This window comes from Somniosus microcephalus, unplaced genomic scaffold, assembly GCF_052327205.1.
Source record: "Somniosus microcephalus isolate GS21.2 unplaced genomic scaffold, FLI_Smic_1.0 unresolved_chr4, whole genome shotgun sequence".
NCBI classification, from domain to species: domain Eukaryota; kingdom Metazoa; phylum Chordata; class Chondrichthyes; order Squaliformes; family Somniosidae; genus Somniosus; species Somniosus microcephalus.
In genome coordinates this window covers 34,920,677-34,947,492 of record NW_028225182.1, presented here as the reverse complement: position 1 = coordinate 34,947,492, position 26,816 = coordinate 34,920,677, and the positions used below count along the sequence as shown (strand labels likewise).

Below are 26,816 nucleotides of genomic sequence, written 5' to 3'. Positions count from 1 at the left end.
AACAAACAAATGCCGGGGCGGGGGGGGGGGGGGGGAGATAGATGGTATTTATGCCAAGAACGGAGAGGCAGACTCAGTAGGACATTTGTGGGGCGAGGACAATTATTATGACGGAGATGCTGCAGCGGCACCAGTTGATTTTAAAAAGGCCAAAACAGACAAAGGCAACTACAGGTCTATTAGGTGTATTACAGAGATTAGGTATTAGCTTTAGCTCACTGGGTAGCACCCTCGCCTCTGAGTCAGGTGGTCAGGGGTTCAAGTCCCACTCCAGGCACATAATCTCGGCTGACAATCCCAGCGCAGTGCTGAGGGAGCGTTGCCCTGTCGGAGGTGGCGTCTTTCAGATGAAGCATTAAACCCGAGGCCCCGTCTGCCCTCTCAGATGGATGTAAATGGATCCCATGGCACTATTTCGAAGATGATCAGTGGAGCTCTCCAGAGTGTTCTGGTCAATAGCTATCCCTTAAACAACATTGCTGGTCATTCATCTCTTTTCTATTTGTGAGAGCTTGCTGTGCGTAAATTGGGTGCCTCGTTGAAAGAGACTACACTTCAAAATCACTTCATTGGCTGCAGAGAGCTTTGGGATGCCCTGAGGTTGTATAAATTCTTTCTTTCCCTTCAGTTCCAAGCCAATGTGGCTTTGCTGGTATGAGAGATCAGGCCCTAACCAAACCACACCGTGCCACCACACTCTGTAAAAGACACTCTTTGCAAGTTCTGCGCAAGAGGGACTTGCACCTCTTTCGAGTCGAGTGACAGCAAGGGCAGCGGACCAAACTAAACGGAGGTCAACAGCAGCAAAATAGGCCTTACCTTGGTCAATGCCGTTGATATAAAAGTGCAAAGCGCCACTGGACTTCCTCATGAGTCCTATGTGATCCCCTTCCTGCGGAACACAAGGAAAGCAACTCTCAGACAGTGAGAACTCTTCCTGAGGCTCAACAGAACTCAAATAAAGATTCCCACTTTTTCTCTGTCAGATGCTGAGAGGCCTGATCTGCATTTCATAAGAACTAGGCCCTTGGGCCTGCTGCGCCATTCAATACATCAACTCCACTTTCCCGCCCTATCCCAATATTTCTCGATTTCCTTAGCGCACAAAATTCTATCGATCTCTGTCTTGAATATACTCAAAGACTGAGCCTCCACAGCCCTCTGGGGTAGAGAATATCAAAGATTCACCACCTTCTGAGTGAAGAAATTCCTCCTCACCTCAGTCCTAAATGGCCGAACCCTTATTCGGAGACTGTGGCGCCTAGTTCTGAATCCCCAGCCAGGGGAAACAGCCTCTCAGCATCTACCCTGTCAAGCCCTCTAATAATTTTATATGTTTCAATGAGATCACCTCTCATTCTTCTAAACTCGAGAGAATATAGGCCCGTCTCTCCTCGTAAGACAGCCCCCTCATTCCAGGAATCAATCTGGCGAACCTTTCTTGCGCCCCCTCCAAGGCAAGTATATCCTTCCTTACTCCACAGTACTCTGTACTCCAGCGGTGGTCTCACCAAAGCCCTGTACACTTGCAGCAAGACTTTCTTATACTCCACCCCCTTCCAATAAAGGCCAACATGCCAACTTCGTGACTCATGTACAAGGACCCCAATTTCAAGCATTTTCTGTTACTACGTCAAATAGATTCTTCCCCCACCCACCCCAAACGCAAGTCAGCAACTCTTGCTGAAATACGGTTCTGCGGGCACCGGCTATTCAACTGCAGTGGGCAACACCGAATTGTGTCTTGGCTCAGGACCCACGGGATGGCGAGCGGCAGCAGGAGCTCCACCTCCTCTCTGCCCCATTGGCACCGAGACCAACTGCGGAGCCCCTGCCCAGTGCCGCCCTGACCCCCGAGGTCAGCGAAGCCGGCAGACGCCGGGGATCAAAGCTGCGGCCTTCCTAGTCTGCGTGCCTCAGCACCTTGACGTCAATGTTTCCGTTGAGTTGCGGTCTGGAGGTCCCGCCCAGGCCGCTTGCTGGCTTCACAATGGGGAAAAACTGCGCACCACCACCCCCCCCCCCACCCCAAAAAAAAGTAAAGGTAACAATCTAAGACGGGAATCCAATCGGGAATTCAGGAGAAACTTCTTTACCCAGAGAGTGGCGAGAATGTGGAACTCGCTACCACAGGGAGTGGTTGAAGCGAATAGTATCGATGCATTTAAGGGGAGGCTGGACAAGCATATGAGGGAGAAGGGAATAGAGGGTTACGCTGATGGTGTTAGATGAGGAAAGACGGGAGGAGGCTCGAGTGGAGCATTGACTGGTTGGGCCGAATGGCCTGTTTCTGCGCCGTACATCCTATGTAATTGCCTCTCACCCAGACAATAGAGGCAGAGACACTCATTTCCCCAACTCCAGTGGAAAATCCCATCACTGTAGGACACTGGGAACGAAGGCACCTTATACATAGAATGTTTAGCACAGAAACAGGCCATTCGGCCCAACTGGTTCATCCCGGTGTTCATGCTCCACACGAGCCTGCTCCCACCCCTCTTCATCTCACCCCATCAGCGTATCCTTCTAATCCTTTCTCCCTCCTGTGTTTATCCAGCTTCCCCTTAAATGCATCTCTGCTGTTCGCCTCAACCACTCCCTGTGGTAGCGAGTTCCACATTCTCACCACTCTCTGGGTAAAGAAGTTTCTCCTGAATTCCCTACGGGATTGATTAGTGACTATCTTGTATAGATGGCCCCTAGTTTTGGACTCCCTCTCATTGACGCGCTCCTGCGAGAGGAGTAGCTCCATTACCTGCAGCTCATCCAGGCTGAACTCACAGTATTCCCTCCGTGTCCCCTTCCCGTTGGTCAGAATTCCACAGCCGCTCATCATAATTGTCCCTGTAACGACAAGAGAGTGTAACACACAGCTCCCGGGATCAAAAGCCGTCAGTCACACAACCCTGTCCGCCCTGCTGCACCGACACCGTTCTTTGTGGTGTGTATCAGGAGTAACAATGCCGAGATGTGTTTGGAAGTGGCGCCGTGCGCTCACACCACTGCCCCTCTGCTCTTTAATGCTGCACTCCTAACACAATCAGAGGTCAGGGGTTGAACGGCACAGGTCCGGTCCCCTGATGGTTGAATAACATGGCACGGTGCAGTACTGCGCCACACTGACCAGCAGGTCCCAAAATCGGCCGACAGTCTGGTGCTGACTTCGGTGATTTCACCTAGGGCAGTGGAGTGCTCCAGTTAGGCCGCATTCACTCCCTCCGCCACCGGCCCACCGTGGCTGCAGTGTGCACCACCTACAAGATGCACTGCAGCAACTCGCCAAGGCTTCTTCGGCAGCACCTTCCAAACCCGCCACCTCTTCCACCTAGAAGGACATGGGCAGCAGGTGCATGGGAACACCACCACCTCCAAATTCCCCTCCGAGTCACACACCATCCTAACTTGGAAATATATCGGCCGATCCTTCATCGTCGCTGGGTCAAAATCCTGGAACTCCCTCCCTAACAGCACTGTGGGAGCACCTTCACCACACGGACTGCAGCGGTTCAAGGCAGCTCACCACCACCTTCTCAAGGGCAACTAGGGATGGGCAATAAATGTTGCCAGCGATGCCCACATCCTGAGGATTAATATTTTAAAAAGTCTCAGAGCTAGGGGGTGGAAAGGAAAACTATAAACATGATGAGGAGAGCCTTGAGCTATGGGACTATTTCCACTGGACCAGGGAAGGCTGAGGAGATTTTAAGAGGTTTTTTAAATTATGAATTAACATACAAATTGTTTTTAATTTTGATGGGATGTGACATGAATCAGTCATTCATGAAAGAAAGACTGATGAAATAATACTGAGCGGCCTGCGGGTGGCGCTGTCCAGGGAGAGTATAAATACTCAGGCATGGGCCCAGCTTGCGCAGGACATTCTTAACAGGAACTAGTGAAGGACACAACTAGACCTCCATGTTGTAAAAGAGTTGATTAAAGCTTTGTTTAACGCTTAGACCAAGTGCCTAGTAGTTTTCTTATGTCAGGATGCACAGGGAAAGACTATTTCCTCTGTTTGGGGAGTCCAACTAGAATTTGAAAGGGTCACGGAGAGAGGAGGTTGTTGGGGCATGGAATGCTTTGCGACAGGGAGTGGTTGTGGCAGAGACCATTGCATCTTTTAAGAGAAAACTGGATCAGTATTTGAAGCAGAGGAAGATCAGGTGGTAATGGGCAGTTGTGGATTGTTCAAACAAAAGCTGGCACAGAAGCGATGGGCCAAATGGCCCCCTTCCGTGCAGAACTTCCATGGTTCACGGGAAACAATCAGCGCGCGCTTGATTGCTATCCTGCGCCCCCTCTTGGGCAGTGCACGTGAGGACATCGGGGGAAGGAGCAGGCTCGACCACGATACCCCAGTCTGCCCGCTGGCGCTCACTGTTTGGGCTAGCGGGTGAAGAACGACCACCTAGGAAAGGCTATTGGAGGGCGGCCGATGCCCGTTGCAAAGGTCAGCAGCTAATTAAGTGCGTGTCAAGTGTAGTCAATGTCGTAATGTAGGAAACACGGCAACCATTTGCACACAGCAAGATCCCACTAACAGCAATGGGGTGAGGGAGTGCTGCACTGTCAGAGGTGCCGTCTTCCGGATGAGACGTTAAACCGAACCCGCTCAGGTCGATGTAGAAGATCCCACGGGCACTACTGGAAGAATAGCAGAAACATAGAAGACAGGAGCAGGAGTAGGCCATTCGGCCCCTCGAGCCTGCTCCACCATTCAATGAGATCATGGCTGATCATCCAAATTCAGTACCCTGTCCCTGCTTTCTCCCCATATCCCTTTAGCCTTAAGAAATATATCTAACTCCTTCTTGAATATATTTAATGAATTGGCCTCAACTGCCTTCTGTGGTAGAGAATTCCACAGGTTCACCACTCTCTGGGTGAAGAAATTCCTCCTCATCTCTGTCGTGAATGACTTACCCCTTATCCTTAGACTGTGACCCCTGGTTCCGGACTCCCCCGCCATCGGGAACATCCTTCCTGCATCTAGTCTGTCTAGTCCTGTTAGAATTTTATAAGTTTCAATGAGATCCCCTCTCATTCTTCTAAACTCCAGCGAGTACAAGCCCAATCGACCCAATCTCTCCTCATACGTCATTCCTGCCATCCCAGGTATCAGTCTGGTGAATCTTCGCTGCACTCCCTCCATGGCAAGAACATCCTTCCTCAGATCCTCAGATAAGGCGACCAAAACTGCACACAATACTCAAGGTGCGGTCTCACCAAGCAGGGGGAGTTCTCCCCGGTGTCCTGGTCACTAGTTATCCCTCAACCAACACCTAAATCAGATTATCTGGTCATTTATTTCATAACTCTTTGTGCAAGTTTGGCGTGCACCGCGTTTCCTACATTACAACAGTGACGACACTTCAAAAAGTACTTCATTGGCTGCGAAGCGCTTTGGGACGTCTTGAGGTTGTGAAAGGCGCTATAGAAATGCAAGTCTTTCTTTCAAAGAGAAAATTGGCGAAGTAGTATCGCGGATCGATGTCACAAGTACAGTCTGCTCCCACTGTGAATCGGAGTCGCAGAGGCTACAAATATTATTATTTTTTTAATTCGTTGGCAAGGCCGGCATTTATTGCCCATCCCTAATTGCTCTTGAGAAGGTGGTGGTGAGCCGCCTTCTTGAACTGCTGCAGTCCGTGTGGTGAAGGTGCTCCCACAGTGCTGTTAGGGAGGGAGTTCCAGGATTTTGACCCAGCGACGATAAAGGATTGGCCGATATATTTCTAAGTCAGGATGGTGTGTGACTTGGAGGGGAACTTGGAGGTGGTGGTGTTCCCATGCGCCTGCTGCCCTTGTCCTTCTAGGTGGAAGAGGTCGCGGGTTTGGGAGGTGCTGCCGAAGAAGCCTTGCCGAGTTGCTGCAGTGCATCTTGTAGATGGTACACACTGCAGCCATGGTGCGCCGGTGGTGGAGGGAGTGAATGTTTAAGGTGGTGGATGGGGTGCCAATCAAACGGGCTGCTTTGTCCTGGATGGTGTCGAGCTTCTTGAGTGTTGTTGGAGCTGCACTCATCCAGGCAAGTGGAGAGTATTCCATCAGTAAACACTGATGTTCAGTAAACACTGGCTGCGGTCAGACAGAGTGCAGCTGCTCTTCAGGCTTCAAGCCCAGTACCCGAGCCGACTTGCATGTTTATTAAAAGCACGTCTATGTGCTTCGATGGCCAAACATCTCTCTCCATCTGATCAGAACTGCATCAACAACAACAACTTGCATTTACAGTATATTGCATATTTAATGTAGTAAAACATCCCAAGGCGCTTCACAGGAGCGATTATCAAACAAAATCTGACACCGAGCCACATAAGGAGCTATTAGGACTGGTGAGCAAAAGCTTGGTCAAAGAGGTAGGTTTTGAGGAGTGTCATAAAGGAGGAGAGAGCGGCGGAGAGCTTCAGGGAGGGAATTCCGAATTGGCACGGCTGCCAATGGTGGTGACGTAAGAAAACTACTAGGCACTTGGTCTAAGCGTTAAACAAAGCTTTAATCAACTGTTTTACAACATGGAGGTCTAGTTGTGTCCTTCACTAGTTCCTGTTAAGAATGTCCTGCGCAAGCTGGGCCTGTGCCCGAGTATTTATACTCTCCCTGGACAGCGCCACCCGCAGGCTGCTCAGTATTATTTCATAAGTCTTTCTTTCATGAATGACTGATTCATGTCAGGTGGTGTGATAAAAATCAGGGGATGCACAAGAGGACAGAATTGGAGGAGCGCAGAGATCTCAATGTTATAGGGCTGGAGGTTAGAGAGATTTGGGGGGGGGGGGGGGGTGGGGCGAGGTCGCAGAGGGATTTAAAAACAAGGATGAGAATTTTTTAAATGAGGCGTCGCGGGGCCGGGAGCCAATGTAGGTAAGCGAGCACGGGGGGGGGCGGGGGGGGGGGGTGATGGGTGAACGGGACTCGGTGTGGTTTAGGACACGGGCGGCAGAGTTTTGGATGAGCTCGGGTTTACGGAGGGTGCAAGGGCGACGCATCTTCGATTCGCAGCACAGGGCATCAAAGCAGGAGCTCCTGACCTGATCGGAGATTGGTCATCGTTGCCGGGTAGTCCAGGTTGTTCGGGTTGTGCATGGTGATGCCGATCTCGATGGAACCAGACCACTTGTCAACCAACTTGTCGATCCGGATCTGTGGAGGCGGGAGGGGAAAAGAAGTGAAACTTTTACATTGGGAATGGATAGAGAAACTCCTCCCAACCAATGTTCCCTCTAAGCTGCACAGCGACAACACTGCCCCCAGCCCTATCAACACAGGAGCCAGAATGTCTGCAACCTCACACTCACCTTAATACAGGAAACTCTTTTTTTATCCGGCACCGACGTGGTGCGAGTTGATCAACAAGTCCAGATTACAGGGAGGTATACTTACCAAGGTACGAGAGCCCCGTACACGGTCACAGGTGCAGGAGTCCCGGTTACACGGCCACAGGTGCAGGAACCACGGTTACACGGCCACTAATATATAGTAAAACTTACCTGAACCTACTCCTGAATTTTGCCGGTTAAGAGATTTCCGGATATTTAGCTGCCGGTTAAAAGAGAGTTTCCTGTAATCACGCTTTTAAAAAAGAGAGAAAAATCAGGCATTTCACCTGTTGAGCAATTCAGCTCTGAATGACCTCAGCCAGTGTTTATCACACCATTAGAACTGATGGGGGTGAGGGAAGGGTAAGGGGGCACGGCGAGAGAATGGTGAAATGGTGGGGGTGCTGCGCTGCAGGGGTGCGGTGTTGGACATCCTGGAATGTTGTATGTTGGACATCTTGGGGAGTTATGCGTTAATAATCGAATTTGCTTGCATCTTGGTTGAACAGACTTTCCAATATAAATAGGATGGCTTTGACGTGCCATGGGGAGGGGGGGGGAAAGCCTGGCTTGTCTTCTGCTTTTAGTCTGTGGTACCTAACCAAATCATCTCAGTCAGGCAGTGAAAAGGCACTAGAAAGACAAAAAGCAAGTAGAAACAGCACAAGCCAGGCAGTGAGAAAACGCTGGAGTGTAGCACGCTCCTCCCAATGGCTCACTGAATACAGACACGGTCCACTAAGGCACTCTGGTCCAACCTTTGATCCCCGGTCTCTCCCGAGCCAGATAATTTCAGATGAAGCACCAATTGGAGTGTGACAGCTGAATGGAGCAACTTACATAGAATCAGAGAATAGGAGAGCACAGAAGGAGGCCATTCGGCCCATCGAGTCTGCGCCGGCTCTCCCTCGAAGAGCAATCCAGTTAGCCCCACTCTTTCCCCATATCCCTGCAATTTTTTCTCTTTTAAGTATTTATCCAATTCCCTTGTGAAGGCTACTATTGAATCTACATAGGATATACGGCACAGACACAGGCCATTCGGCCCAACCGGTCATCTGAATCTGTATCCACCACGCTATCAGGCAGTGCATTCCAAATCCGAACCACTTGTTGCATTAAAAAGTTTTTCCTCATGTCACCTCTGGTTCTTTTGCCAATCACCTTAAATCCGTGCCCTCTGGCTAGCGACCCTTCAGCCATTGGAAACAGTTTCTCTTTATTTACTCTATCTGAACCCTACATGGTTTTAAACACCTCTATCAAATCTCCTCTTAGCCTTCTCTGCTTCAAGGAGAACAACCCCAGCTTCTCTAGTCTATTCATGTAACTGTCATCCCTCATCCCTGGGACCATTCTAGTAAATCTCTTCTGTACCCTCTCCAAAGCCTTCACGTCCTTCCTAAAGTGTGGTGCCCAGAATTGGACACAGTACACCAGCTGGGGATGAACGAATGTAGTATAAAAGCAGGGAAGTCCTGCTACAACTGTACAGGGTATTGGTGAGACCACACCTGGAGTACTGCGTACAGTTTTGGTCTCCTTATTGAAGGAAGGATATACTTGCTTTGGAGGCAGTTCAGAGACGATTCACTCGGTTGATTCCAGAGACGAGGGGGTTGACTTATGAGGAAAGGTTGCATTTAGGGTTAGGGTTGGGATTTAGAAGAATGAGAGGTGATCTTATTGAAACATGTAAGATACTGAGGGGGCTCGACAAGGTAGATGCAGAGAGGATGTTTCCCCTCGTGGGAGAATCTAGAACTCAGGGGCACAGTCTCAGAATAAAGGGTCGCCCTTTTAGGACTGAGATGAGGAGGAATTTCTTCTCTCAGAGGGTCGTAAATCTGTGGAATTCTCTGCCCCAGAGAGCCGTGGAGGCTGGGTCATTAAATACATTTAAGGTGGAGAAAGACAGATTTTTGCAAGATAAGGGAGTGAAGGGTTATGGGGAGCGGGCTGGGAAGTGGCTTTGAGCCCAAGATCAGCCATGATCTTATTGAAAGTCGGAGCAGGCTCGAGGGGCCAAGTGGCCTATTCCTGCTCCTATTTCTTATGGTCTTATATAGGTTTAGCATAACTTCCTGGCTTTTGTACTGTGTCTCTATTTATAAAGACCAGGGTCCCATATGCTTTGTTGAGCTGTCCTGTCATCTAGAGAAAGAATGAGTACAGTAGTGTCGTGGTTATGTTGCTGGACTAGTAATCCACAGAACAGGAGATCAAATCCCACCATGGCATTTTGAGAATTGAATTCTGTTTTAAAAAAAAAAAAATTGTAAATAAAGAGCGGACATCAGTAAAAGTGACCACGAAACTGTTGGAACATCGTAAAAAACCAAATGGTTCACGAATGTCCTTTCGGGAAGGAAACCCTCCATCCTGGCCTTCGTAGCGAGAGGGTTCGAGTACAGGAGCAAGGATGTCTTGCTGCAGTTGTACAGGGCCTTGGTGAGACCACACCTTCAGTATTGTGTGCAGTTTTGATCGCCTTATCTGAGGAAGGATGTTCTCGCCATGGAGGGAGTGCAGCGAAGATTCACCAGGCTGATACCTGGGATGGCAGGAATGACGGATGAGGAGAGATTGGGTCAATTGGGCTTGTATTCGCTGGAGTTTAGAAGAATGAGAGGGGATCTCATTGAAACTTATAAAATTCTAACAGGACTAGATGCAGGAAGGCTGTTCCCGATGGCCGGGGAGTCCAGAACCAGGGGTCACAGTCTTAAGGATAAGGGGTAAGCCAATTAGGACAGAGATGAGGAGGAATTTCTTCACCCAGAGAGTGGTGAACCTGTGGAATTCTCTACCACAGAAGACAGTTGAGGCCAATTCATTAAATATATTCAAGAAGGAGTTAGATATATTTCTTCAGGCTAAAGGGATCAAGGGATATGGGGAGAAAGCAGGGACAGGGCACTGAGTTTGGATGATCAGCCATGATCTCATTAAATGGCAGAGCAGGCTCAAGGGGCCGAATGGCCTACTCCTGCTCCTATCTTCTATGTTTCTATCCTATAAGTGACTGCAGACTCCCACCAACATGGCTGATTCTTAACTGCCCTCAGTTGCATCAAACAGCAGCAGTCCAAGGAGAAGGCCGCCCAGCATCGCCGATCTCAGGGCAACTAGGGATCGGCCGATAAAGGCAGGCCTTGCCAACAATGCCCACACCCCGACCTGGGGTCTGCTCCTCATCGCCAATCAGTGAACACCCGGCGGAACGTGCAGCCGACGGTTGGGTGAGGACAGGGTCAACGCGCTGTCTGGGGTCAACTTTGGGCAAAGTAATGGAGATCGGGAGTGGGTGGGAGAGTAAGATAAACATGATGGGAATGAGCAAGGGGCCATTGTTTTAGCCCAGTTTAATTGAGGGCCTCCGTCAGACCCAGCAGTGCAGGGGAATCCGGCCGCCACTCTCACCTCAAACATCTCGTTGTCCCGCAGCGGCCGGTTGGTCATGACAACCCCGTTGTTGAACTCGTCGAGCGGTCGCCTGCGCTCCGCCGTCTTGTTGTTGTTGCTGAGCTTGATGAGCGTGCCGCACTTCTCGTGGAAGAGCAGGGCGTCGTTGGAGGTGACCGAGCAGCCGCTGTCCAGCGGGCTGCCCAGGCTGACGTTCAGCAAGCTGCCGCTGTAGGCTGAGAGGATGGCGTTGTTCACGACGTCAGACAGCTCCATCCCCACAAAACCTGGAGAGAGAGAGGTCTCTGTCACTCTAGCCAGCCGTCTAAACCATTAATCCACACCACAGCACAGATTAAACAGGATTTTCCATGCATTGCTCAGGCAAGGAGTTGTCATTCCTTTTCCGTTGAGTGAGGCACATCATTGGATACCAGTTCACTCCACTCCCAATCTCACTGTACACCAGATGCCCTTGACCCCAGCCAAACCTTGAATCTCTCCCATCCTCGTAGTGCCCCCTGGTAGGGCCCCCGCCCCCATCGTCGCTCCCTTCCTCGAGGAGCACAAGTCCGGCACACAACTGGCTGCTCCATGCACCACAAGATCTGGCTGAACCACATCAAGGACCATTAGCCTCGCCCTCCTCTGCCAGAAAAAAAAATCACCCAGTCCTCCAGGATCGTCCCGGGGAAGCAAAGATAACCTCCGGCTTCTCTTCTCCACTACCGTCTTAAACCCCTCTACCCTCACCTTCTTCAATGACTTCTTTGTCATTGAGACGGAGGACCAACGGCTCATCTGCCTAAGCTGCATCCCGCCCTTCCCCATCAAGCCAAACCTCCCTCACCAGGCTCCTCGGCCCACATCTTTCTCCAGTTTCTCTCCCATCCCCTCATACTCATAAGTTCATCCTGCCCACAAGACCCATCTCCTGCTCTTGACTCCATTTCTACAAAATTGCTGTCCGCCCAATTTCCCCTTCTAACTCCCATTGCTAGCTGACATTGTAAATGTTTCCCTCTCCTCAAGGACTGTCCCCCCCTCCCTTTCAAAACCACCAGCATCACCCCTCTCCTCAAAAAAAATTCCAACCAATGCTCTCCAAATTTTTTTTTTTTTTTTTTTTTTTTTTTTTTTAAGGGCCATTCACAGTTTCGCATATGCGTGAAACTTAAAGTTGGAAAAGCCGGTCCCGGGCTATGCGGGACCGGGAAAGAGCTGTGTGACTTAGAGGGAATGTTGTCCATGACCGATGTTCCCTCTAATTTTCTTTTGGCCTGCGCAGCCCCTTTAATGGGCCATTTAAAATTCCGCGCATGCGCGATTTTTCTATTTAAAAGCTGGCTCACCGGCCCGCGCAGCTTAAAGCCCGTGACCTCACTTGTACTTGCCTCATCTCCAGCCCCACTCCGAAGTCTTTGAACGTGTGGTCACCTTCCAAATCCTTTCCCACAACTCCATGTTTGAATCTCTTCAAATCAGGTCTCTGCCTCCGCCACAGGACTGAAAGGGCCCTAGTCAAAGTCACAAATGACATCCGCTGTGACTGTAGTGCACTATCCCTCCTCACCCTTCTCGTCACCTCAGCAGCTTCTGACATGATCGACCAAACCATCCTCTTCCGGCTCAGTCAGACTGCCCTCACCTGGTTCCACTCTTACCTATCCAATCGTAGCCAGAGTCAGTAATGGTTTCTCTTCCCGCCCAGTCTCTGGAGTCCCCCAAGGATCTATCCATGGCCTCCCCCACCTAGTTCTCATCCACACGCTGCCCCTCACTACAGGAAACTTTCGATTTACCGGCACCTAAATAACCGGAAATCTCGGTTAACCGGCAAAATTCAGGAGTAGGTTCAGGTAAGTTTTATTACTTGCCTTCCTCGATCTGTTGCTGTGCAAGGGTGTGGCTGCAGCTGCTGCTAAGCTACAGAGACGCTTGGAACTTGTGGCCATTGTTCTGAAGCTGTTGCTAAGCAACAGGATTTGTTGTTTTATACGGAGCTCTCAGCTCCGTATCTTTTACTATAGCTTTCAGTTATCCGGAATTTTTGATGAACCGGCACCACGTCGGTCCCGTCGGTGCCGGATAAAAAAAAGTTTCCTGTAACATCATCCGAAGATGTGCGGTCAGCTTCCACCTGCACGCTGATGAAACCCAGCTCTATCTCTCCACCACCTCCTTTGCTTATCCGACATCTAGTCTAGGATGAGCTGCAATTTCCTCCCGTTAAACACTCGTTAAGACCATAGCTATTGTCTTTGGCCCCCCACACAAACCCTGGCCGTGGAGTCCATCCTTATCCACTGGGCACTGTCTCGGGTTGAAGTAACAACCTCAGCATCCTCTTCGACCCCGAGCTGAGCTTCTGATCCCTTATCCTCTCCATCACAGGACCGCCTACCTCCGCAACATCACCCACCTCTGCCCCTTTCTAGTGGAGAGACTGGAGAAACCGGGGTGGTTGTTCTTGGAGCAGAGAAGGTTAAGGGGAGATTTGATAGAGGTGTTGAAAATCTTGAAGAGGAGAGAAACTGTTTCCAGTGGCAGAAGGGTCAGTAACCAGAGGACACAGATTTAAGGTACAGGAAACTTTGGTTTATCCGGAGGTTAACTGTCCGGAATGCTCAAGCCACCGGCAAAATTCAGGAGTCGGTTCAGTAAGTTTTTTTTCTTTTCGTTGCTTTTTTTCCCCCACTAGTCAGGCTCTGCAAGGTCTAGCTAAAGCTGTTGCTTAGCTACAGAGACGCTTGCAAGCTACGGCCGACTGTTTAGAAGCAACAGGGTTTGTTGCTAGATACGGAGCTCAAAAGCTGCCGTATGTTTTAACATTAGCCCTGGTTTGTCCGGCAGTTTTGATGGGACGGCAACAGCTCGGTCCCGTCGGTGCCGGATAGCACAAAGTTTCCTGTAATTGTCAATAGAACCAAAGGGGGAGAGGAGGAGAATTTACTTTATACAGCGAGTGGTTATAATCTGGAATGCGCTGCCTGAAAGGGCGGTGGAAGCAGATTCAATAGTAATTTTCAAAAGAGAATTGGATAAATACTTGAAAAGGAAAAATTTGCTGCGCTATGGTGAAAGAGCAGAGGAGGGTGACTAATGGGATAGCTCTTTCAAAGGTACGATGGGCCAAATGGCCACCTTCTGTGCTGTATCATTCGATAATTCCATCCCAGCCCATCTGCTGCTGAAACCCCCATCCATACCTTTGTCACATTAGACTTGACTATTCCAATGACCTCCTGGCTGGCCTCCCATCCTCCATAAACCTCAGCTCAACCAAAGCTGTGCTGCCCGTATCCCAACTGGCACCACCACCCCTTGTGCTCACTGATCTCCACTGGCTCTCGGTCCCCCGACACCGCCAATTTAAAATTCTAGTGATTAAAATCCCTTTATTACGCTGCTCCTTCCGCTATCTGGAACCTCCTCCAGCCCGGTTGTTCGGCAGAACTCTCCGCCCCTCCAACGCTGGCCTCTTGTGCATCCCTCACTTCACCCTGCCATTGGTGGCCACCCCTTCAAATGACTAGGCCTCAATCTCTCCCCGAAATTTCTCTGCCGCCCCCTCTCCTTTAAGAGCCTTCGTAAAACCCACCTCTGACCACGCCCCACCCCCTCCCCATATCTCTTTCTTTGGCTCGTGTAGGATCTGTTCCTCCGCCCGCCCCCCCCCACTCAACTGTAAAATTTATGGAATATAAAAAACCCCAAACCCATGGAAATATAAAAGCCATACCTCAGCACACAGAAGTGGGCTATGCAGTAAGGGGTTAATTCAAACATTGCAATGAAACTATGGCTCGTTAAAAGACATTATCATAGTCAAATGATACAGGACAACAGCCATCGATTCAATACAAGCAAGGTACAAGTAGACTATCCTTCATCCGCACTTTCGAAAACCGAAAACCTCTAAAAACCGAAAGTTTTTTCGTGGAGCGTAAGTCGTGCGCACGACATGACCCGAGTGGCGCCAAACATGACAGGAGTGGTCCGGGAGCTCTGCCTTTCCCTGTGAGCAGGGCAGAGGGTCACAGAGTTCCCTCCTGGGTAGGAGATTGCAGGCCGAGCCGGGCAGTGTGAAGGAGGTACCGGGAGAGTGAACCCAACAATACAGCGGCCCGTCCGATAGTCTTTTCTTCCTCCCCCCCACCCGACCTGATTTGCGGGCCAGCTTAGTGTAGGAGTCAGACGATATCCGGCTTTCCCACAACTGGCGGCGGCAGTCGAGCCCCAGACCCCCGCTAAGTCAAGGAATTCAGATAGGGAGCAGGGGGAGCCAGAAACCTCGATCTAACGGCAGAAATCAGCAGCCGTTTTGTTAGGTTTTTTTCCTTCCCCTAGCATTTTTTACTTCCCCTAGCATTTTTTTTAAAATTTTTTATAAAACAGTCAGGCTGTGGAAAGAGTCTCTGTAGCTTAGCAACAGCTTCAGAGACGCTTCCAAGGCAGGGCCCGAGTGTTTACAAGCTGTTGCTAAGCAACAGTGTTTGTTGTCAGATACGGAGATGAAAACCGTCTGAAATCCGAAAAATTCCAAAAACCGAAACACAGCTGGTCCCAAGGTTTTCGGATAAAGGATAGTCTACCTGTATTGAGAATGCCATCAGCATAGACAATAGTACCGGACGATGGCCATTGCCATCTGAATGGTTCCTGCCAAGAAGAAGAGGGACATTCACACATGCGTTAACTTTGGATTCAGGAATCTTGTGTACCATTGAAAGGTTGCATTGTTTAAACAGCTCGAGAACTGACCAGGTCCGTCCGGTCCGGTGCAGACCAGGGGGTGGAATAATCTCATAATTGAAAGGAGTTAACCATCAGACGTTACAACAGGAAATACGTTCGAGATATCGTGATAGGTATCTTCATAAAAGAGGGCAACTTCACAGTGGGGGGCTGCTGTCGGCTGGAGGACAGAAGGTTTGATCACCTCATCCGGGCCTACAATCAACACCAGGACGACCAGCTGTATGAGCGATTGGAAGTGTCGGTCAAATCGCAGAGGGATTTGTCTGGGTAACTTTGTAAGTAGCAGTCGAATCGCGGAAGGGTTTGTGCTGTGGGATTTCGTGTTAGGTTCAGTTAAACTGCGGAAGAGTTTGAACTGGTATTTCGTGTCAGTTTCAGGTAACCTTGTGTGTGGGTTTTGTATTGTGGGTTTTGTGTTATCCGGTCAAATCACAGAGGGGTTTGTCCTGGGAGGGGGAATTTTGAGAGTTCAATAAACGAACAAATCGAAGGTTGAGCCAAACCCTGTGCTGTGCGTATTTTGTTCTTGTAAATCCTGAAGTCCAAGAACTGTCTGTAAAGTGGGGGGGGGGGGGGGGGGGGCGGAGAGAGAACAGGAACTGAACCTCCTACACTCGGCATCCATTTTATGTCCTGTGAAGCACCTTGGGATATTTTTCGTCCGTTAAAGGCGCTATATAAAAGCAAGTTGTTGTTGCGATAAGGCGCGATAGAAGTACTTACTACTGTAGTAGCTTCATGGCCTTGAGACAGTCCAAAGTCAATGAATTACTTTTCAATACAGTCACTGCAGTTATGTAAGAAAACAGAGCAGCTAATATGTACACAGCAACATCCCACAAACAGAAATGAGATGAAATGACTAGAGCGGACTAGGTTGATTCTTGGGATGAGAGGGTTGCCCTATGGGGGAGATTGAGCAGATTGGGCCTATACTCTCGAGTTTAGAGGAGAGGCGATTTCATTGAAACATATAAGATTCTGAGAGGGTTTGACAGGGTAGATGCTGAAAGATTGTTTCCCCTGGCTGGAGAGTCTAGAACTAGGGGGCACAGTCTCAGGATAAGGGGTCGGCCATTTAAGACATGAGGAGGAGAAATTTCGTCACTTAGAGGGTGGTGAATCTTTGAAATTCTCTACCCCAGAGGGCAGTGGATGCCGAGACTTTCAGTATATTCAAGGTTGAGATGGACAGATTTTTGGACTATAGGGGAATCAAGGGATAGGGGGACAGGGCGGGAAAGTGGACTTGAGGTAGAAGATCAGCCATGAGGAGGGCGAGGGAGGGAGGGAAAGGACGGACAGGTGAGGGAGGGAGGGAGGGAAAAGACAGGCGAGGGAGGGAGGGAGGGGAAGGACAGGCGAGGGAGGGGGGGAGGGGAAGGACAGGCGAGGGAGGGGGGGAGGGGAAGGACAGGCGAGGGAGGGGGGGAGGGGAAGGACAGGCGAGGGAGGGGGGAGGGGAAGGACAGGCGAGGGAGGGGGGGAGGGGAAGGACAGGCGAGGGAGGGAGGGAGGGGAAGGACAGGCGAGGGAGGGAGGGAGGGGAAGGACAGGCGAGGGAGGGAGGGAGGGGAAGGACAGGCGAGGGAGGGAGGGAGGGAGGGGAAGGACAGGCGAGGGAGGGAAAGGACAGGCGAGGGTGGGAGGGAGGGAGGGGAAGGACCGGCGAGGGAGGGAGGGAGGGAAAGGACCGGCGAGGGAGGGAGGGAGGGAAAGGACCGGCGAGGGAGGGAGGGAGGGAAAGGACCGGACCGGCGAGGAGGGAGGGAGGGGACCGGCGAGGGAGGGAGGGGACCGGCGAGGGAGGGAGGGGACCGGCGAGGGAGGGAGGGAGGGAAAGGACCGGCGAGGGAGGGAAAGGACCGGCGAGGGAGGGAAAGGACCGGCGAGGGAGGGAGGGAGGGAAAGGACCGGCGAGGGAGGGAGGGAGGGAAAGGACCGGCGAGGGAGGGAGGGAGGGAAAGGACCGGCGAGGGAGGGAGGGAGGGAAAGGACCGGCGAGGGAGGGAGGGAGGGAAAGGACGGCGAGGGAGGGAGGGAGGGAAAGGACCGGCGAGGGAGGGAGGGAGGGAAAGGACCGGCGAGGGAGGGAGGGAGGGAAAGGACCGGCGAGGGAGGGAGGGAGGGAAAGGACCGGCGAGGGAGGGAGGGAGGGAAAGGACCGGCGAGGGAGGGAGGGAGGGAAAGGACCGGCGAGGGAGGGAGGGAGGGAAAGGACCGGCGAGGGAGGGAGGGAAAGGACAGGCGAGGGAGGGAGGGAAAGGACAGGCGAGGGCTGGAGGGAAAGGACAGGCGAGGGCGGGAGGGAAAGGACAGGCGAGGGCTGGAGGGAAAGGACAGGCGAGGGAGGGAGGGAAAGGACAGGCGAGGGAGGGAGGGAAAGGACAGGCGAGGGAGGGAGGGAAAGGACAGGCGAGGGAGGGAGGGAAAGGACAGGCGAGGGAGGGAGGGAAAGGACAGGCGAGGGAGGGAGGGAAAGGACAGGCGAGGGCGGGAGGGAAAGGACAGGCGAGGGAGGGAGGGAAAGGACAGGCGAGGGAGGGAGGGAAAGGACAGGCGAGGGAGGGAGGGAAAGGACAGGCGAGGGAGGGAGGGAAAGGACAGGCGAGGGAGGGAGGGAAAGGACAGGCGAGGGAGGGAGGGAAAGGACAGGCGAGGGAGGGAGGGAAAGGACAGGCGAGGGAGGGAAAGGACAGGCGAGGGAGGGAGGGAAAGGACAGGCGAGGGAGGGAGGGAAAGGACAGGCGAGGGAGGGAGGGAAAGGACAGGCGAGGGAGGGAGGGAGGGAAAGGGCAGGCGAGGGAGGGAGGGAAAGGGCAGGCGAGGGAGGGAGGGAAAGGACAGGCGAGGGAGGGAGGGAAAGGACAGGCGAGGGAGGGAGGAAAGGACAGGCGAGGGAGGGAGGGAAAGGACAGGCGAGGGAGGGAGGGAAAGGACAGGCGAGGGAGGGAGGGAAAGGACAGGCGAGGAGGGAGGGGGAAGGAGACAGTGGCCCAGGGTGGGGGGGACGTGCAGGGGAGGGCACAATAGGAAAGACCGCTTTCAGGTCTAATATAAAATGTGCGTCTCCTTCGATCTAATGAACCCTCCCACCAAACGGGGCGAAGACAGCGCAGGAGCAGCACAGACACGAGCTCAACTTTCATCTCACCATTTTCTGATTCCAGACCATTCGCAAATTTATCTGGACGGCTGCAACTCCGAGGAATGTTGAGAGCTGAAATCCGGAGAGAGAGAGAGAGGGAGGGAGGGAACAAAAAGAAAGAGAGAACAAGGTACAAGAGGGTTAACACAGGAGTGAAGTACCCCGGCACCTTGTCATGCAATCCTCGCCACCTGCAGCCAGAATGTCCAGAGACTCAACTCCACAACCCTGTTACCGAGCTCAGCTTCCTTCTCCGCACCCGTTACCGGGGACCCCAGGCACTGCCAAGACTCTAATCCGGTCAGCTCAAGGCCCACGTCGCCTGGTGTCCTCCTCGATGGGTCTCCGTCTCGATAAACGGTGTTACGTGGGGCATGCGGCCAGTACAACATACTGCGCTCCCCTCAAGCGTAGCGGGTCCCACTGCACGGAAAACTACTTCTAAAGTCTCCGTCTTCAAATCGCTCCACAGCCTGTACCAGAATGCGGTGCATCCGGCCGAACACGCGGGGAGGGGGGGGGGGGCCGAACACGCGGGGAGGGGGGGGGGGGGCCGCGGGGAGGGGGGGGGGGGCCGAACACGCGGGGGGGGGGGGGGGGGGGGCGAACACGCGGGGAGGGGGGGGGGGGGCGAACACGCGGGGAGGGGGGGGGGGGCCGAACACGCGGGGAGGGGGGGGGGGCCGAACACGCGGGGAGGGGGGGGGGGCCGAACACGCGGGGAGGGGGGGGGGGCCGAACACGCGGGGAGGGGGGGGGGGCCGAACACGCGGGGAGGGGGGGGGGCCGAACACGCGGGGAGGGGGGGGGGGCCGAACACGCGGGGAGGGGGGGGGGGCCGAACACGCGGGGAGGGGGGGGGCCGAACACGCGGGGAGGGGGGGGGGCCGAACACGCGGGGAGGGGGGGGGGCGAACACGCGGGGAGGGGGGGGGGGCCGAACACGCGGGGAGGGGGGGGCCGAACACGCGGGGAGGGGGGGGGGCCGAACACGCGGGGAGGGGGGGGGGCCGAACACGCGGGGAGGGGGGGGCCGAACACGCGGGGAGGGGGGGGAGAACACGCGGGGAGGGGGGGGGGGGAGAACACGCGGGGAGGGGGGGGGGGGGAGAACACGCGGGGAGAAGGGGGGAGAACACGCGGGGAGGGGGGGGGCCGAACACGCGGGGAGGGGGGGGGAGAACACGCGGGGAGGGGGGGGGCCGAACACGCGGGGAGGGGGGGGGAGAACACGCGGGGAGAGGGGGGGGGAGAACACGCGGGGAGAGGGGGGGCCGAACACGTGGGGAGAGGGGGGGGCCGAACACGTGGGGAGAGAGGGGGAGAACACGTGGGGAGAGAGGGGGAGAACACGCGGGGAGAGAGGGGGAGAACACGCGGGGAGAGAGGGGGAGAACACGTGGGGAGAGAGGGAGAGAACACGCGGGGAGAGAGGGGGAGAACACGCGGGGAGAGAGGGGGAGAACACGCGGGGAGAGAGGGGGAGAACACGCGGGGAGAGAGGGGGAGAACACGCGGGGAGAGAGGGGGAGAACACGTGGGAGAGGGGGAGAACACGCGGGGAGAGAGGGAGAGAACACGCGGGGAGAGAGGGGGAGAACACGCGGGGAGAGAGGGGGAGAACACGCGGGGAGAGAGGGGGAGAACACGCGGGGAGAGAGGGGGAGAACACGCGGGGAGAGAGGGGGAGAACACGCGGGGAGAGAGGGAGAGAACACGCGGGGAGAGAGGGGGAGAACACGTGGGGAGAGAGGGAGAACGTGGGGCGAGAGGGAGAGAACACGTGGGGAGAGAGGGAGAGAACACGTGGGGAGAGAGGGAGAACGTGGGGCGAGAGGGAGAGAACACGTGGGGAGAGAGGGAGAGAACACGTGGGGAGAGAGGGAGAACGTGGGGCGAGAGGGAGAACGTGGGGAGAGAGGGAGAATGTTGGAATAGAGAGATAACACTGGAATAGAGAGACGACATTGGAATAGAGAGATAACATTAAAACTTAGCAAGAATTCGACAATGTATCTTTGTTTTTAAAATGGGAAAAAAAGAGCGATCTAAAGCAAATGTGCAGTAAGTGTTGGCTGCTCGATGAACTCCGGCTCCGTGTTGAAGAGCTGGAGTCCGAGCTTCAAACACTGAGACACATCAGGGAGGGGGAGAGTTACCTGGACTCTGTGTATCACGAGGTATTCACACCAATTAGAGTAATTAATTCAGATGTAGTCCGTGACCAGGGTCAGGATGGTGTGACTAGGAGTGAGGCAGGTACAGGGATCCAGGAGGTAGTGTTGGAGGAGCCGCAGCCCTTGCACTTGTCCAACAGGTTCGAGGCTCTTACTCCCTGTGGGGACAGGAGCAGGGACTGCGGGGAGGATGAGCAACCTGACCACAGCACCATGGAGCGGGGGGCCATTCAAGTGGGGGGGGGGGGGGGGGGGAGTTAAAAGAAATGTTGTAGTGGTAGGGGATAGTATCGTTAGGGGGATAGATAGAATTCTTTGCAGCCGAGAGCGAGAGTCCCGAAGGCTGGGTTGCCTGCCCGGTGCCAGGGTTAAGGACATCTCCTCTGGACTGGAGAGAAACTTGGAGTGGGAGGGGGAGGATCCAGTTGTCGTGGTCCATGTTGGTACCAACGACATAGATAGGACAAGGAAGGAGGTTCTGCTGAGGGAGTTTGAGCAGCTAGGGGTCAAATTAAAAAGCAGAACCACAAGGGTAATAATCTCTGGATTATTACCTGAGCCACGAGCGAATTTGTCTAGGACAAATAAAATTAGAGAGTTAAATGCGTGGCTCAAAGACTGGTGTGGGAGAAATGGGTTTTGCTTCCTGGGACACTGGCACCAGTACTGGGGCAGGAGGGAGCTGTTCCGTTGGGATGGGCTTCACTTGGCCAGTGCTGGGACTAGAGTCCTGGCGGATCATATAACTAGGGCTGTAGAGAGGGCTTTAAACTAACTAGTTGGGGGGAGGTTCCTAGAGAGCAAATAATAAAAATGACAACAGAGAAGGTCATAGACTTAGGTAGCAGTGGGGAAATTAAAAACCAGAGCGTGTCAGGAAGGGGCAGAAGGTATGGAGTAAAAGGTAAAGTAATAAAAAGGGCAAAAGCAGGAACTAAGTGTCACAAAACATCTTTGAAAGTTCTCTATCTGAATGCACGTAGCATTCGTAACAAAATAGACGAGTTAATGGCACAAATAACTACATATGGGTATGATCTTGTGGCCATTACAGAAACATGGCTGCAGGGTGACAATGCCTGGGAATTAAACATACCAGGTTATTTAACGATCAGGAAGGACAGGCAGGAAGGAAGGGGAGGTGGGGTGGCTATGTTAATAAAGGAAGGAATCACTGTAATACAGAGAAATGATATTGGGTCAAAAGATCAGGATAATGAAACAGTTTGGGTGGAGGTAAGGAATAATAAGGGGAAAAAAACACTAGTGGGCGTAGTCTATAGGCCTCCGAACAGTGGCAACTCTGTTGGACGGAGTATCAGTCAGGAAATAGTTGAGGCTTGTAATAAGGGAGCATCTATAATTATGGGGGATTTTAACTATCATATTAATTGGACAAATCAAATTCAGCAGGGCTGCCTTGAGGATGAGTTCATTGAGTGTATTAGGGATGGGTTTCTTGAGCAGTATGTAACTGAACCGACCAGGGGGCAAGCAACCTTAGATCTGGTCCTGTGTAACGAGATGGGATTAATTAAAAATGTCCTAGTAAAGGATCCCCTTGGAATGAGTGACCATAACATGGTTGAATTCCATATTCAATTAGAGGGTGAGAAGGTTGGATCTGAAACAAGCGTGCTAAGCTTGAATAAAGGAGGCTATGAAGGTATGAGAGCGGAATTGAGTAGAGTGGATTGGGAAAATAGATTAAAGGGTAAGACGATACATGATCAGTGGTGTACATTTAAGGAGTTATTTTACAACTTCCAAAAAATATATATTCCACTGAGAAGAAAAAGGTGTAAAAGAAAAGACAGCCATCCGTGGCTAAGTAAAGAAATTAAGGATAGTATTCGACTAAAAACAAGGGCCTATAAGGTAGCCAAATCTAGTGGGAGGATAGAGGATTGGGAAAACTTTAAAAGACAGCAAAAAATAACAAAAAGATTGATTAAGAAAGGGAAGATAGATTATGAAAGTAAATTAGCAAAAAATATAAAAACAGATAGTAAGAGTTTTTATAGTTATATAAAAAGAAAAAGGGTGGCTAAAGTAAATGTTGGTCCCTTAGAGGATGAGACCGGGAAATTAATGGTGGGAAATATGGAGATGGCAAAAACACTGAATGAATATTTTATATCAGTCTTTACAGTAGAAGACACTAAGAATATCCCAACACCGGACAAACAGGGGGCTAAAGGGGGAGAGGAGCTAAACACGATCAAAATCACTAAGGAAGTGGTACTCGGTAAAATAATGGGACTCAAGGCGGATAAATCACCTGGACCTGATGGCTTACATCCTAGGGTCTTGAGGGAAGTGGCGGTAGGGATTGTGGATGCATTGGTAATAATTTTCCAAAACTCCCTGGACTCGGCAAAGGTCCCGGCAGACTGGAAAACTGCTAATGTAACACCCTTATTTAAAAAGGGCAGTAGACAGAAGGCTGGAAACTATAGACTGGTTAGCCTAACATCTGTGGTAGGTAAAATTTTGGAGTCCATTATTAAGGAGACAGTAACAGGACATTTGGATAATCATAATTTAATAGGACAAAGTCAGCATGGTTTTATGAAGGGGAAGTCATATTTGACAAATTTGCTGGAGTTCTTTGAGGAAGTAACTTATAGGGTGGATAAAGGGGAACCAGTGGACGTAGTGTATTGAGACTTCCAAAAGGCATTTGACAAGGTGCCACACAAAAGATTATTGCTTAAGATAAAAAATCACGGGATTGGGGGTAATATTCTGGCATGGATAGAGGATTGGCTATCTAACAGAAGGCAGAGAGTTGGGATAAATGGTTCATTCTCAGACTGGCAATCAGTAACTAGTGGTGTTCCGCAGGGGTCAGTGCTGGGTCCCCAACTCTTTACAATCTATATTAACGATTTGGAGGAGGGGACCGAGTGTAACATATCAAAGTTTGCAGATGATACTAAGATGGGAGGGAAAGTAGTGAGTGAGGAGGACATAAAAAACCTGCAAGGGGACATAGACAGGCTAAGTGGGCAGAGATTTGGCAGATGGAATACAATACTGGAAAGTGTGAGGTTATGCACTTTGGCAGGAAAAATCGTAGAGCAAGTTATTATCTTAATAGCAAGAAACTGGAAAGTACTGAAGTACAAAGGGATCTGGGGGTCCTGGTGCACGAAACTCAAAAGGTTAGTATGCAGGTGCAGCAAGTGATTAAGAAGGCCAATGGAATGTTGGCTTTCATCGCTAGGGGGATAGAATATAAAAATAGGGAGGTATTGCTTCAGTTGTACAAGGTATTGGTGAGACCGCACCTGGAATACTGCGTACAGTTTTGGTGTCCATACTTAAGAAAGGACATACTTGCTCTCGAGTCAGTACAAAGAAGGTTCACTCGGTTAATCCCGGGGATGAGGGGATGGACATATGAGGAGAGGTTGAGTAGACTGGGACTCTACTCATTGGAGTTCAGAAGAATGAGAGGCGATCTTATTGAAACATATAAGATTGTGAAGGGATTGGATCGGGTGGATGCGGGGAAGATGTTCCCGATGATGGGTGAAACTAGAACTAGGGGGCATAGTCTTAGAATAAGGGGCTGCTCTTTCAAAACTGAGATGAGGAGGAACTACTTCACTCAGAGGGTGGTAGGTCCATGGAATATGCTGCCCCAAAAAGCTGTAGAAGCTACATCATTACATAAATTTAAAACAGAAATAGACAGTTTCCTAGAAGTAAAGGGAATTAAGGGTTACGGGGAGCGGGCAGGAATTTGGACATGAGTCTAGGTTCGGATCGGTCATGGCCCTGTGGGTAGCGGAGCGGGCCCAGGGGCCGTGTAGCCTGATCCTACTCCTATTTCGTGTGTCTAATTCTGTTAGATTCAGGAGATGGTTCTGTGATAGTGGATTGGCGGTTAGGATCAGATCAGCCATGATCTTATTGAATGGCGGAGCAGGCTCGAGGGGCTGATTGGGCTACTCCTGCTCCTATTTCTTATGTCAATCTCAATTCGCTCCCTTCAAGGAGAGGTACTGTGTACAGGCCTGGACAGTAAATTGCTCACGATTCCTGGGGAGTTCTTTATGCGTGAGTATCTAGATGTAGGACTCTGTACTGCTCTGTATGTAGTTATAAGATGAAGGTTTTGAAAGAATACTAAATGTAGTTAATGGTCAGACATGTTGCTGTCTCGAGCACCTCTGAATCTGGTATTAAAAGGATAGGGATTAACCAACACTACTGCGCACTACCCCTCGCTGCAAGCAGGGATGTTGGTATCGAATGAGACAAGCGCCTTTGGGGTGAGGTGGTCCAGGGAGAATGAGGATTATCCACCACGTGCATGCGTAAGAGGAGCTTTTCATGTTGCATGAAGTTGAACTTTGTTTTCTAAATCCATTCCTTATGGTGACGATCCATACTGCTTCAATGTAGATTAAAGCGAGGAGATCATATCGAGCGCGTTCGAGGGCTGCGGCACCTGGCTGGTGCCAAGTTAACTTATCTCAGTCAGGGGGGTGCGGTGATGGTGGTGGCAGGGGCGCACTGGAATTGGCCTCAGCGCCCCTGTGTTAAGCAGTGGGAGCGAGGGAGAAATGTGAGGTAGTGCATTTGGGGAGGCCCAACAAGGCAAGGGAATACACAATAAATGGTAGGATACTGAGAAGTGTAGCGGAACCTTGGAGTGCATGTCCACAGATCCCTGAAGGTAGCAGGACAGGTGGATAAGGTGGTCAAGGCGGCAGACAGGATACTTTCCTTTATTAGCCGAGGCGTAAACACAAGAGCAGGGAAGTTATGCTTGAACTGTATAAAACGCTAGTTAGGTCACAGCTAGAACACTGCGTACGGTTCTGGTCACCACATTACAGGCAGGATGTGATCGCACTAGAGAGGGTGCAGAGGAGATTTAGGAGGATGTTGCCAGGACTGGAGAGTTTTATCTGTGAGGAAAGATTGCAGAGGCTGGGGTTGTTTTCTTTGGAATAGAGGAGGCTGAAGGGAGATTTAATTGAGGTGTATAAAATTATGAGGGGCCCGGATAGAGTGGATAGGAAGGACCTATTTCCCTTAGCAGAGGGGTCAATAACCAGGGGGCACAGATTTAAAGTAATTGGTGGAAGGATTAGAGGGGAGTTGAGGAGAACTATTTTCACCCAGAGGGTGGTGGGGGTCTGGAACTCACAGCCTGAAAGGGTGGGAGAGGCAGAAACCCTCATCAAGTTTAAAAAGTACTTGGATATGCACTTGAAGTGCCGTAAACTGCAGGGCTACGGACCAAGAGCTGGAAAGAAGGATTAGGCTGGATGGCTCTTTTTCGGCTGGCACGGACACAATGGGCCGAATGGCCTCCTTCTGTGCCATAAATTTCAATGATTCTATGAAAAGGAAATCCTGATCACGATCCTGTAAGTGTATCGCAGAAGGCTCGGGTGCCTCACACGGTCGAATAGTCCACCCACACTCACTTTGGGCTCACACGAGAACAGCAACCACTTGGAGGTGCTGTGCGGAGCCCGAGCCTGAGCAAAATCCCCTTCTTCCAAGACAGAAAGGGGGGGGGGGAAAGCATACTGCACCGAGGGGCTCCCGCCAATATAATCAACCCCTCGTCTAACAAGGGGCGAAGCAAGTTTTTTTGGCATCTTGCGATCAGACCCGGCACAGTCAACGGCTGTCCCCCTTGATGCTCCGGTGTCTCTCCCTGCCTCTCCCTCCACAGCCTGTGTCACCCTCGTAGTGAGACAGCACTGGCTGGGGGAGTCAAAGGCTGAAAGGGTTACATTGCGAGGACAGGTTGCACAGACTGGGCTTGTATTCCCTCGAGTATAGAGGATTAACGGGTGATCTAATTGAGGTGTTTAAGATGATTCAAGGATTTGATCGGGTAGATAGAGAGGAACTATTTGCTCTGGTGTGTGGGGGGGGGGGGGGGGGGGGGGAGGAGTCCAGAACAAGGGGACGTAACCTTAAAATTAGAGCCAGGCCGTTCAGGGGTGATGTCAGGAAGCACTTCTTCAC

The 26,816-nt window shown here is 51.7% G+C and overlaps 1 protein-coding gene across 3 annotated transcripts in view; it reads right to left on the bottom strand.

Moving 5' to 3' along the window:
- The window catches only part of neurl4 (neuralized E3 ubiquitin protein ligase 4), a 115,637-nt gene that overhangs the window by 68,742 nt on the left and 20,079 nt on the right, over window positions 1-26,816 (bottom strand). For all 3 annotated transcript variants that reach the window (XM_085977285.1, XM_085977284.1, XM_085977286.1), the window contains exons 3-7: window positions 18,643-18,708; window positions 10,746-11,014; window positions 7,035-7,146; window positions 2,756-2,844; window positions 820-892 (exon numbers count right to left, since the gene is read on the bottom strand). In XM_085977285.1, the coding sequence (XP_085833411.1) occupies window positions 820-892; window positions 2,756-2,844; window positions 7,035-7,146; window positions 10,746-11,014; window positions 18,643-18,708 (609 nt within the window). The remainder of the gene's footprint in view (window positions 1-819; window positions 893-2,755; window positions 2,845-7,034; window positions 7,147-10,745; window positions 11,015-18,642; window positions 18,709-26,816) is intronic.